Genomic DNA, 14,083 nt, shown 5'->3' on the forward strand with positions numbered 1-14,083 from the left:
TTTAGCTATCCCTGTCAGCTGATGCTTTCTAGACATCGTGATTTCCCAAAACTGAATAAATACCACACATAGCAACACAAAACTGCTTTGCTAGCTCAATCATGTTGTAACTAAAATATCCGCTGGAAAAAACATTTTTTTCACGGGCCATTTAGTGAGTGTTTTTTTACATGGCGACGGAAGCTATATGAACGAGCTAACCCTCGTCTGCTGAGTTTTAAAAATGCTGGCTATTTTGTTGCTTTCTGTTCTCGTCACATCCCGCCTTGAGTATATCCAATCAGCACCAAGTAATCCCCAAGCCCCAGCCAGGAGTCTTTCGGGGCCGTTCTAAGTACCTACTCCGAGGCAGGGACTTGTTTAGCCCCTGTAAAAGTTCCGGAACTCTGTCCTTCGGGGGTGGTTCCTGTGGTGGAGACACGCACCAACGGCCCCGGCCCCATAAAATTACCCCGAAGTTCTTGCGGTGGAAATGGGCCTTATGTGTCGCCTCACATCAAAGCTCTCTGTCCACACACTGAACATGCACTTTTGTATGTAAACAAACCACATACTTATTAGCTGTGTGCTCAAGGTAACCATTTTAAGATGGGTGAGTAGGCTACTTACCGTCTTCCTGCATTTGTTGTTTTTAAACAGAAAACACAGGTTTTATATTGTGAGATTTACTGGGAATGACATACAGTATAGCCAACAGTGAATAAATTGTTATTAGCAATGATCATTTACCTTGATAAGGCTACTTAAGTTAACCAGAAACTTTCAACACCGGGGCAATATCTCTATAGATAGCTGCTACCTTATTTAGGTTTTTGTAGTGAAATTAGCATGTACATGAACTCCTGCCAGGAACAAAATGTCCATTTATTTGGTAGTCAATGATTTGTGTGATATGTCCACATACCGAGCTGCAGAGCACAGGAGAGAAGAGACAGGTGAAGTGAATGTGAACTTGTTATGTTACAATAAAAGCAAATGCCATAGGCTTAAGCTAATTATGGTTACTAGCACAAAACAATAGTTTTGTCTATGAATCTTGACACTCATTGCTCAGCCAAATTTGAATGCTATGTTAATGCCAAAGCCATGTTTCATGTGTGTTAGTGGACTCTGTTTAATCGATCAGAATAATCATGATCATGATGAAACGTGTGATTATATGCCCAAAGGAATTATTTGGGTTTGCAGTAATATTAGGCTGTGTTTGAGCATTGAAAAGTCAAATATGATTTGAATATTAAAAATGAGAACAAATAAAGTTTCAATGGAATTATAGAGGAAGATTGACAGCTGTAAATTTTAAACTACTTGTACAAGATTTAATTAAGAACCTGTCTGTAACTAGTCTCGCCACATTCAGAGATCTCTGCCTTCTGATAGTCTGGGGACACTCCTTTCTAAAGTGTGTTTAACACACCCGCGAAAACAGCCGGCAACAAAGCAACGCATCTTACATTTTTGAAAGTGTAACAGATCTTTAAACATAAAGGCAGCAGGCTGTCAGTAAAAATTTTATTGTAGAATTGATGTTAATCATTGTCCAAGAATGGTTGTGAGTTCAGGTACCTTCCAAGAAAAGTACACATAAATATGCTGCCTTAAAACCTCATTAATTCCTCTGCCGTGCTGCAAAACCACATCATTTTTTATCTGTGATTGGAGTTATTGTACTTCTGTTTGGACCTTTAACCACTCTGAAAGTTGGCAGTGTTTTGTCATTCTGTAAATGTATGTGTAATGTATAATGTCAGTAGGTATGCTCGTGATGATCAGTTTGGATTTCAAACGCACCGGTAGTTGTGCATGAAGTGCAAAGAGAGGATAAGGGCATGTTTTTGGTCGAGTTCCTCGATGCGCACCATCAGTCCAAAAAGATTTTCAGGTCAAACAGAACGGCACGGTTTATCCAGCTAATGATTAATTTGACAGGTTTTGCCCTCTAAAGATGCTCCTTTAGAGAGGAGTGTTTGTTTATGCCAGAACAATAAAGTGTAACATTTCTAAACAAATGTTTGTGCAGCACTTCAGTGCCCAAAAAAGTAACATTTACCAATGGAGGAATTTCATAGAATATTCTGTTTTCTGTGCCGTTTTGTTGTCAGTGGTGCATCTCCAGTTGAAGCTGCATATTGATCCCCCCTCCCCATCCCCCCACTAATGAACAAATCGGATTTTTCACAGCTGACCAGTTTGATGCTTTCCAGTAATTTTATGTGTGCTTAGTGTGGGATTATAAAACACAAATAATTCACACTGAATAAGCTCTGACTGTTCAAATGGCATATTATTTGAATAGCATTCATTTGCTCAAATAATCGCTCTTATGAAACTGGACTCAGAGTGCACAGAGACAGGGAACATGGAGGCCAATACAAACAAGACTTTTTACCAAAGTTGATTTATTTAGTTTAATGTTTTGCCAACTTGCTTAAAAAGTGGAAAAGCCAAGTCGATCAGCATGACGGTATACACTGACACTCCCCTCTTTCCCCCCCAGGTGCCAGTTTAGGTCATGCTCACATCAAGCTGCTCTCATTGTAATTTACCCCCACACTACACCTCTGTTTGCATTTGATATCAGATATGCTAGATAAGCCCCAGTGTAGTCATTAGCAGGTTGATAGAAAGTCAAATACTATTTAAAAAGTAAATGTCAATCTATCATCCATCTCTTCTCTCTAATCTCCTCTTAGAACTTTGATGATATCATAATAATAACATAGGTACATATGAAATAGCTGGTCTTTGCATGTCTGAAAGAGTCAACATGAGGTAAAACAAATGTGTATCATATTCTGTCACACAGTATATTTGTCTGCACATATAGCCTCTCTGGTTCTTAAGGTTTACCAGGTGTTTTGCTCTTATAGTGCTTGACTCCCACAGCACTGGCAAGAGAACTTCCTCTTGGAGAGATACTAATCTTTTCAATGATTGAAAGCTCTGAAAGAAAAGAACTCCCTCATAAGACTGTGTCAAAAGAAGCCTTGAAGACCTAATTAATACTAACACCTGAAAAAAAAACACAAATGTAAAATCTAGAGCATGATTCTGAAGATGTAATTAGCTGCCAAATAATTTTTTGTTAACCTAATTTGACCCCTGGCTGCGCTACATTATCAATTGTTCATTAGTCTTTCTCCCTCTTTTCAGTATTTCACAATCCAGAAGCCAGAAGTTGTCCTCCCAGTGACAAGACTCTGTTTACTGTCAAAATGAAATGGAAAGCCTGTTGAAGAGACAAAACAACTTTTTAATATTTAAACATAAAATCCAGGTGAAAATAAGTTTCAAGCAATCTCCCCCTTATTAAAAAGATCTCTGTATTTTCCCATTTTTATTAGAATTTCAACCAAACACTTGATAGCATTCTAATTTGTGCAGTGGGCCTCTTCTTCCCTTTTTTAATGAACTTGTACTTATGTGGATGTGGCCATAGTAGCATGTGTTTGGTGCAATGTGTTTACACTGAATCATTTCAACGGCTTGCCTCCTCAGCTGCTGTGATTGCCTGGCCCATATATGTCGGAGGAAGAAGGAGCTGAAGGCCAGGACGGTTTGGCTTGGCTGTCCGGAGAAATGTGAAGAGAAGTACCCCAAAAACGCCATCAAAAACCAGAAGTACAACATCTTCACCTTTGTGCCTGGGGTGAGTTGGATTTCAGAGAAAAAAACGAGATCTACATCCTGTGTTAAGTTAACTGTCGTTCCTTATGTAACACGATTCACATTTCATGCTCTGATCTTTGCTCCAAACAGAGAAGTTATGGCCTTTTTTTAAGTCAGCGTTTCCACTGTTATTAACTTTTAGAGTCCCCACAGTGGCAAGTCTTCCTTCCTGTTGAAATATGTAGATTTTTTCCACAGATTATCAGTATTTAAAGCACAGTAGCATGCTCTGGGTCTAATTGTTAACTGTTCTGTCATTAAGTTAAGGGTTTACACTGTAGGGGACATTACAGATCCATCAGACTTACTTATTAAAAACCAAATGACTCCATGATTAAGAGGAGCGCCTTTGGCCCGGGCCATAAAATGTCAACTGTCTGTTGGAGACGCAGATATTCTCATCGATGGTGAACAAAACGGCTCTGTTTTTCTCCCTGTGCGTTGAATTATTAAATACACACAAATTGAGTTTAGCAGTGTGCATTTTTCCCTAAAGGTCAAGGGGTTCATTAACTGTCGAGCACCGTCCATTGATCCCATTGTCTCTGATAATCTGTGATGAGACGCAAGACTCTCATTATAGCAAGCATTATTCAAAATTTGACCTTAGATGAAGAGAATACTAAGGGATCCCTGTTGATGGATAGCCCATTAGCAAAGAGCTCTCAGTAAGTCACAGGTGGCACTTTGGTATGTGTGATTTAAGAAAGTTGGCCTGTTTTCCTTGTTCATTCATTATTGTGGTTATCCGTCCTGTTTGTCTTGTGCTGTGTGTTTGTTCTGCAAAGCGTAGGCATCAACCAACATGAAATCCTTTCCCTGTGTTCCATTTGAAACAGAAGTTCTCAAAGTGTCAGAGTTTCCATTAGGTTAATGTAAAGTTAACAGCATTAACATGTATCTTATTCCACCTTGGAACACGTACAGTAACCCATCCCGCCTGCTTTGTTGTTGCTACATCCACTTTGTCTTCTTTTGGCAGCTGTTGTTGTCTTTGACTCACCTTGCTGACATGTTCGCTCACCTCGCTGAATCCCTGTCCTCTGCTTCCCTCTCAGGTTCTCTACCAGCAGTTCAAGTTCTTCCTCAATCTCTACTTTCTGGTGGTGGCCTGTTCCCAGTTTGTGCCGTCACTGAAGATCGGATATTTGTACACGTACTGGGCACCTCTGGTAAATGCATTTCAGTTTTTACACTGTTCTGTTCTCAAGAATATTTCTATTGAATTTTAGAAGTGTACAATATATACACAGGAAATTGTAGAGTGCACAACAGATATTTCAGATAAAGACAGCTCATTGTAATACAGGAGCACAACATGACATCTTGGCCCAATCATCCCTCATCCCTAACAGCCTCATCTACAAGCTTGAGTTCCGTATGTTAAAGGGTACATTGTCCCTTGAGTAATAATTATCTTATGCTACCCTGCCCATTCTTTATCTTCCATTTCCAGCGCAGTTGTTTTCGTTCTTCTGGTTTAGCGATAGCTTCACTAGTTGGCCATCTATGACATCCCAAATGCAGTATCTTCTAAAAAATGACAGCTAAAAGGGTTTTGACAGGCGTAACTGTTAACAGATCAAGCTAACCACCTGATTTCCAGGCATTAGTTGTTCTGTGTCATGTACAGAATCCTGATTTCTTTGTCATCGAAATCAGCGGTTTCAAGATAAATATACACTACTGTTACAGCCCCCATCCAGCTAACAGTAGCTCTCCTGTTAGCCTGTTGCTTAACAGTAACACCAAGCACTGTAGCCTAGCTAGAGCCACCTTGCTAGCATTAGATAAGCCTGCGTTCATGTTAATTATAGCAGCTAGCTATAGAGCATCATCATCATCATCATCAACATCTATATTAGTGTTCAACATTAACATTTTTTTTGCTGATAGTGAGAATAATTGCATAATCACTGTTGACATGTGCTTTTATATGCTGACCGGCTAGTCTCATGCAGCCAGCAGCTCCCAAAACTTTGGCACAAATTTCTTTTTTAATGTTTGGATAAAGTGATCACATTTTGGGAATCAACATGGCTACTTACTCGACTGACCATTGATGAATTTAAGGGCATCATAAAGAATGTGGTGACGAGACATGTGCTTGTTTTTCTTCAGAGGCCACTATGTTTGAATAGTTTTTGTTTTATTGTGGATTTTGTATTATATGTTGTATTTGTTGCATTTGAAATGTGTTTTGATTGGCTGCTACCTTGGCCAGTTCTCTCTTGTAAAGAGATTTTCAGTCTCAATGGGACTTCCTGGTTAAATAAAGGTTTAATACAAAATAAAAAGTAAGAGTGTAAACTCACGCAATGGGGGAGGCCCGAAGTTCAGGCAAGAATGAGGTGAATCAGGAAGTGCTGGAAGTTGGGTTTTATATTAAGAAAAGGAAGAAAGGAAAATTAATAAATAAATGAATAAATATGAAAAGGTTTACACATTGCTAAATTTATACAGATTGTATTATCAACAGAATTTCACAGTAAGACAAAAGGAGAGTGAAAAATTAGTTTGACTGAAGGTTCTGAAAGTATACCAGGAAATGTCCCCAGACCGTTTCAGTTATAGACTGAGTACCAGATTTCGTCAAGGTTTAGACAGAACATAATGTCCCTGAGCGATTAAGCGTGGTTGGGCAGGGCAGCATCTCTCCATCTTAGTAATACTGCATGTCTGGCCAAAAGAGGGGCGAAGGACAGTGTGCAGTGTTTCATTGGAGTCAGGTAAACGTCTCTCCAGTGGTGCCAAAAAAGGACAACCAGAGGGTTGGGTTCTAGGTCAACTTTAGGATTGACTATAGAGTTTGGAAAATGTTTCTCCAGTATTTTTACAGGATACATCCAAGATGTTGCTAAGGGACACCTCACCCATTTTACATTTGTCTAAGCAGGGATACACCCGTAATTGTTCTTTCAGACAGTCTTTGTTGTGAGTAACAGTCATCAACATGAAACAAAAGCCAGATAGTGTTAGATTAATTGCCAAGCATTTTCACAATCTATGTGTTCAGGTTGCAGCATTTAAATGTAAGTATTTGGTGCTTTTGTCTTTTTTATTTATTTGTAAATTGAATATTGTTGAGTTTTGAACTGTCGGTCAGACAATACAAGTAATTTGAAGACATAACCTTTGACTTACAGAAACTGTGACATGCCTTTTTGTCACTACTTTTGTTGCACTTTGTAGGCTAAAGAATTCATTGATTGATAAAGAAGAAAATCTGCAGATTTATTAATAATAAGATTATGAAAAAAATCGTTACCTGCAGACCCTAAAGATAGATAAAAATAGATCACTTATGTTTTAACCCGTACAGTTTGAATTAAATTTACAGGTTCTGGCTTTGTTATCCTAACGAGTAAGCTGTTTAAAATTGTTTTTAAAGAACTTTATAACATCTCACAGAGTTTTCAGTGTCAATTCTGTTCTCAGTTTGATTTGATTTTTAGTAAGAGTTTATAAACTAAGACTTAAACCTGTCATACGTGTAAAAGTCAGCTTTTTATGTTATGTTTATGCATTCTGGTAATAATGAAGCTTTGTTAAATTATCATGTTGTGATTGATCTGTGTCTTTTGTCACTCAGGGTTTTGTCTTAGCCGTTACAATGGTGCGAGAGGCTGTGGACGAAGTGCGACGATTCCAACGGGACAAAGAGATGAACTCTCAACTCTACAGCAAGCTCACAGTGAGAGGTTAGTGAGAGGACCGAGAGTAATCTATCCGTACTCCTCATGCCTGTAACTGTTTGCTGACATTATGATAACGGATATTCCAGCGTATAGTCAAGCTCTCCCCATGCAATTAAGAGACGGCACTCCACTGGATCTACACTTGTAACAGAAGTCATTCTTCTTGCTGTAATTGCATTGATTTTTTTTTCTCTCAGTTTCTCAAGACCGTATGATCTAAGATCTGTCCCTGTGTTGAATGTGTGGTAAAATCCCTTGTGTGGTATCTGTGACCATGGCTGAGGATGTAGCTCTCACACTCTCCGTGCGCCCATGTGCATGTACGCAGTTATGTGTGCTTGTGAGCGCAGAAGAAGAAGGGTCCGGGCGGATATTGAGGCAGTATAATTGAGAGTGACCCTATGTGCCGTTGTTTTTGTCTATGCCTCTGACCAGAGATGAAAACAGAGGGGTGTTAAATTATCAAGCTGGAGGTAATCAATCTCTGAGACGGTGAGAGAGAAAGGAGAAAGCAGTAGCAAAAAGTGGGTTGTGGTTTTAAGAGTCAGCGTCATTGTAAAGTGCCAGAAATCAATATCTGCATTTTATTTCATAAAGCTATTTAAAAATTCACAGCATATCTCAAAATTAAGAGACTCATTTTCATGTGAAGTGACATCTGTTGTCTTTCAGTAGTTTCTTCATTCAATCTGTCTTTATCCTCAGGTAAAATTCAAGTGAAGAGTTCAGACATACAAGTTGGGGACTTGATCATCGTTGACAAGGTAAATCTTTAGTGCTTCCTTAATATTTATCTGCATGCACACATTTCAAAGGATCAGTTTTGGGCAGTTTTCTGCTACAAATTTTACTATCTCTAATAGTTTTATGTATGAATAGCTGTTGTGTGCACCCAGTTTAAGTTATTGATAACAAGAGTTCAGTTTAATTCAGAGTATATCAGAATCAGCTTTATCTCCTTAGTATGTGTGCACATTAGAGCTGCAACAATTAGCCGATTAATCACTTAGTGTATATAGAAGCACTTTGTCATGACATTCTTATACTTTGATACTAAATGATACTTAAGTATTTTGTTTTAATGTTCTTTAAATCTCTGTTTTACTATGATGTCCTGTTTTGTAATGCTAAAATTCCCATCTCCAGTTAATTGAGAAACCTTGAACCTTGAACCTATTTGATTGAAAAAAAGTTAATCGCCTATTTTAATTATTTATTAATCATTTTCATTTCATTTTTCAAGCAGGTTCTAGCTTCTTAAATGCGAAAATTTGCTCTTCTTTGTCAATTATGATAGTAAATTAAGAATCTGAGGGTTTTGGACTATTGCTCTTGACAATTGAGGCAAGCTGAATACGTTACTTTAGGCTCCAGGAAATTGTGTGGAACATTTTTCACAATTTTTTGACATTTTATGTACTATATGATTTATTGTGAAAACAATCTGCAGATTAATTGATAATGAAATGTTGCTCTCAATGTACATACAGAGTGTTTACATTTTGCTGAACCTTAATCACGATGTTGCTAATGCAGTGTGGTTTAGACAAGGCTGGTGACAGTTGCTTTCGAGGTAGCAGTTTTGCTACATAAAAATCAGGTTTTGCTTTTAACTTTCGCATTTCTGGTATTGAAATGTGATGACACTACCGCATTCTAATGCAAGTTACCCAGCACAAAAAAGTTAATGAATGTTTTACAGACTTTCGTCACTTAAGAATTAATACTGAATTGCATCGCTAGATTCTCATGTTTGAGTTAATTGAATTTTTAGGGATAGGATGATACTTTTTCATCATTGATTGCAATAAAAAAGAAGATCATTGTGAATTTCCATTTTCAGGATAGTCGTGTCCAGCAACACCCAAAGAGACTGCTGGGCAGCCAGCTATTAAAGAGACTCTGCAAATACAGGCTGCATACACACCAACTTTAAAAAAATGCAAAAAATCTAAATCAGCCATCAGCATTTTTCATATAAAAAAATATGATGCCATTTCAAATAGTTAAAAAATATTTTCTAAGATTATGTAATTTTTCATTGAAAAGGATGCCCACTAAAAAAAAGATGTATATCCTCCTTGTGATGCAGTAAAAATACTTGTTTCTTAACAAAATGCAAGATAGAGTGATTCCAGTTTCAGTGCCTTTTAAAGAGTCTTAAGCATATTTTGATGAGTATTGTGAAATGCAATTATTTTGGATGTTGGATAATCCTGATGTGAAATTTTCGTAATGTGGCTAATAATTTTACTGTGGTCTTCATTCAAATGAATGATTTCATGCATTACTAAACTCCCCACCTCTAAAAACAAGACTAAGAGGATTTTGAATGAGCTACCATTTTAAAGTTGATAGAATAATTTACCTGATTTTGAAAAGGGACCATGTACAGTGTTAATCAGTGTTTTGTTTTACTTTGACAGAAACCAATAATACACTTCTGATACTATAAAACCCCCACTTAACTGTTAAACATGTGATCTTGGGTTTCAGCTCAGCCAACATGAAATGTAGCTGCTGCTAGAAAGTAGACAAGTTTAATTCCCATTACTGTGTGTTAGACAGACTTTAAAAAACGGTTTCTCCTTCACCCTCCGGTCAAGGTATTGACCTTGTTTAATTATTCAGGAAGATTCAAAGGGGCTGTTGCCACAGTGCTCAGTAACACACCACCTTTTTCTTTCTTTTTGTAGAACCAAAGGATTCCTGCAGACATGATATTCCTAAGAACGTCAGAGAAAAATGGTGAGCAGGCAAAGTGTTGGTGTAACTGTATCAATGTGAAGCAGGACAGTGCTGAAAAGACATAATTATGATCAGCAAAACTCCTCCTGGATTGATTAAGGTTTTAAAATGGAGAAAAATCTCTTGATAAGCAATAATAAATCATTGCAATAGGTGGAATAGTAATGCAATAATACAAAATACAATAGACAGAATGGCTTACAGCTGAACCTTGTGTGTCCTGTGGCACTTTAACGAACTGTGTCAAGATCATTTTGGTAAAAGATCTGACTTTTCCCGCACTTCCAGTCCTTTGACATCATCTCTCCGAGGCAGCCTGTGATTCATATGATTTATGTCACATTCCTCTAGTGACTGGATGCAAATTCCAATTAATCAATGAGCTGCGTCAGATCCTACCTCTTTTCTAAGGGGTATCAGGAGGAAATGTTTTGAGGACATCATTTCCATCAATCTCTGATGTGCCAATATGCTTGGCAGGGAGTTGTTGATGTCTTATGCTTCTAACACACACATACACAAACATAAGCACATCTTTATCTTTCACACATGCAGTCTCCTATACTTTGTCTTTCACATGCTCTTGCACACACACACACACACACACACACACACACACACACACACACACAGCTAAGTGATGTTACGTGAGGTGCTGGAGTGCCATTCCAGCAGAAGGAAAGCATGAATCATCCTCCTTGTGTTAATGTTTTCCATCATAGTTAACTCTCCAGGGATGGTTTATGGCTGCCCTTTACCCTCTCTGTCAAATAGTTGCTCCCATCCATCAGTTTCATATGTAATATTACCTCAGATCAATACAGGTCACGACTGCTCAATGTTTATCGGACCTTGCGGTGCTCACAGCAGCCACGGATGCTCTGGGTTGTGCTGCAGGCTATAATGTACTTTGCTGTTGGCAATTGACGCATGCTAGTTTATTATAGTCACATCATTTTTACAAGCCACATGTGTTAGAATTTTTGAATGTTAAATGTCTCACAAAGATGTGACATTTAAGCATTATATATTTTTTGGCTGAACAACATCAGAACTTCAGTTTAACCTCACAGGATTTCCAATAATGCAAGTATTTCTTGCTGAATTTCATTGGATCATGTATAAAATCATACAAATCATAAATTTTCTGTGTGAGATTGTGATACAGCCATAAAAAACTAAAAGATGAAATAATATTATGTTTCTCACGCAAATAAAAATTTGAATTCATAGGCTATGAAATACACGTTTTATTAAGTCAATCCACTCAGATAGATTGTCCAAAACTAATGGATGGTGCCACCATGATGTCACCCATTGGTCTGTGGACTGTTATGAAGTCTTGAGTTTAGTCATGCCAGCTGTTTTTTGGAGGAGTGAGAGGTTTGATCTGACTTATTAGCCCTTTTTACACTAAGATCCTGTGATAGGGCTGCACTGAAGACCCTTCCTTATGCCAGCCTGCTTTATCATATAGAACCAAACAATGCAAGCATAATGCCATCCCAGTGTAGGGCTTAAGATAGCATGCCGGTGTTATGGAAGTGAAACATTTCTCAGTATATATAACATATAACGTAACTTACACATTGGGCAGCGCTTTTAAAAAATAATGTCATAACATGACCATAACAGTCATTTACTGTCTATGATGGCTGATCTCATCCTCTGCTTGGGGGCTAAGCAGCTCCTGTACCTCATTGTCTCCCCAGTTTGCGAACATTTTCGGTTTCTGTATATTTTCTTTGTGCTAGCTGCTAACTGCTATCAGCTGCCTTTAACCTTCCTGGCAATGGGCCACACACATAACACGCCATCAAAAAGTCACACCCGTCCCTCCATGGTCCCTTCCTACTAGCTGTCCCTTATATACACAGGTCAATATGGCGCTCTTACTCCCTCCGCTGCAAGGCTTAAAGGCAAGACAATTCTGTCTCTCCATTCCACAATAATACTTTTTATAGAGAACGGCTAGGCAGAATAACAGCACAACATTCCTGTGTTGAACAGGCTGTGTAAAACTGAATAGCTATAGACCATAGCGACGCCTAGCAGACAGTTTGTCACTCAAAGCAGCCATGCCCTCAATTATTTGTAACTTTAAGCCTTATTAACATGTGAACAGGTGAGTTATACAAAAAAATCACCCCTGTTCAGCATCATGGAGGGAGAAATTAGCTATAGAGGCCATAACAGTTTTTTTTTACCAGGCTGTACACATGTTTATTTCCACTGTGAAATTGTGCATTGTAACATGGGGGTGCTTAGGGATTGACTTGGTTCTGGAGCCAGCCCTTAAGTGGCCAGTACAGAAACTGCAGGGTTTTTTTTGCACTTTTGCTTTGCCCTCAATTTCAGCCCCGGATGTTGCCCCTTGCCACAGCCGTACTTTGTTTGGTATGATTGGTAGCTTATAGTTGCTAATGCTGGCAAACTTTAGATAGATAATCCTGTGTAACTAAAATCCATTCACTAACTTTTCTGTACTTGTGATGCTATTAGACTTCTTATTTGTAGCATTTACCCTTATCCTGTAATTAAAATTGTGACCAACCATGCAACAGTCTTAATAGCATTTCTGTCTTTTTTCAGGTGCCTGTTTCATCAGAACAGACCAGCTGGATGGAGAAACAGACTGGAAACTGAAGGTTGCTGTTGGATGCACACAGCGACTACCAGCAGTGGGGGTACGGATACATTACGATGGTAGTGACTTTCTCGTAACAGACGAACCAATTGCAAATGAGTGTTCTGTTATCACTAAAAGCATTGCTCATCAAATGAAGTTGTCTGGCCGTGATGGAAACCTAATCACTGGTGACAGACAGCAGGAGCAGTCTGGACCTGGCAGCAGCTTCCTTTAACTGGAGGTGATATTCAACACTTAGGATTTAAGTTGAGTTGATGGTGTTTTTTTGTTGCCACTTAGTGTGATCAGAGAATTAAAGTTTCAGCAAGTAATTTGATGATTGAGCTGTGGCATCTATATTAGGTTTCAAGAGACCAAGAGTTGTCTTCTACTTTAGCCGCTATTCAACCTTGTTACAACATTATCCCTCACTTTGGAAAGACTTATTCTGAGTATTTTAGACTGACTATGTTTACATGCACACTGTTATTCTGAATATGACGATTGTGGTAGGAGTAATGCAAACAGCATATTTCATTTTGATATTTTGAATGTATCATTTTCTGAGTAAGACCTCTGGAATACCGATATTCAGGTTTTAGGAGTATTCTGTGGACATGTATACAGTGCATCCGGAAAAAAAGAATCAATTGTGTCTTAACTGCAGTTTGTGACACATGGCCTCTTGCCTGTTTATGATTGTTGGATATGTAGCACACAAACCGACTCACCAACAGTTTGCAAGGCAGTGGGCTAGAGATGTATGCCAAAAAGAAAAGCCCACATTTCAGGTTGGAAGGAGGAACACACTTACTTTTAAACATTATGAAAGACTTGGCCAGTAACAGGTTTTTGGATATGTGCAAATATCACAATGTCAACCTTTTCAGCAGTGTGGTTGAGGCTGTGTTGACACCATTGAATGAGTCTTTGAGAAAATCCTACTTTTGGGCAAAGTTGCAAAATGGCACAGGCGGCTACAGCCATTCCACTTTTCTATATTTTGACATGATAAATGACATGTTAGTGCACATTGCATGTAATCAACAATACTATTGGTATATTTCTTTTCATTAGCCATGTAAACAGCTTAGTAGGATATTGCCTTTTTTTTTAATTTTGTCGGGAGTCAAGACAGATCAGTGTGATGTTGTTGTTTTCAGGTTGAAATGGCTGTTAATTTTACTAGTGGTAAAAAGTGAGCGCACATTCAGTAGTGTTACCTCAGTTTATTTGTCAAAGTTTGCTGTTCCTGTGCACTAATGTATCAGGTCATGCTATGTGCTGGATAGTGATAGTACTTTGAGATGTCCATAAAGCTGGACAGTCTTTTTAGATC

At 38.4% G+C, this 14,083-nt stretch overlaps 1 protein-coding gene across 3 annotated transcripts in view; it reads left to right on the forward strand.

Moving 5' to 3' along the window:
* Window positions 1–14,083, forward strand: part of atp9b (ATPase phospholipid transporting 9B) — a 56,594-nt gene that overhangs the window by 7,070 nt on the left and 35,441 nt on the right. For all 3 annotated transcript variants that reach the window (XM_033637100.2, XM_033637101.2, XM_033637102.2), the window contains 6 exons: window positions 3,499–3,649; window positions 4,728–4,841; window positions 7,262–7,370; window positions 8,073–8,131; window positions 10,064–10,115; window positions 12,708–12,802. In XM_033637100.2, the coding sequence (XP_033492991.2) occupies window positions 3,499–3,649; window positions 4,728–4,841; window positions 7,262–7,370; window positions 8,073–8,131; window positions 10,064–10,115; window positions 12,708–12,802 (580 nt within the window). The remainder of the gene's footprint in view (window positions 1–3,498; window positions 3,650–4,727; window positions 4,842–7,261; window positions 7,371–8,072; window positions 8,132–10,063; window positions 10,116–12,707; window positions 12,803–14,083) is intronic.

This window comes from Epinephelus lanceolatus, chromosome 16 (genome assembly GCF_041903045.1).
Source record: "Epinephelus lanceolatus isolate andai-2023 chromosome 16, ASM4190304v1, whole genome shotgun sequence".
Taxonomy (NCBI): Eukaryota; Metazoa; Chordata; class Actinopteri; order Perciformes; family Serranidae; genus Epinephelus; species Epinephelus lanceolatus.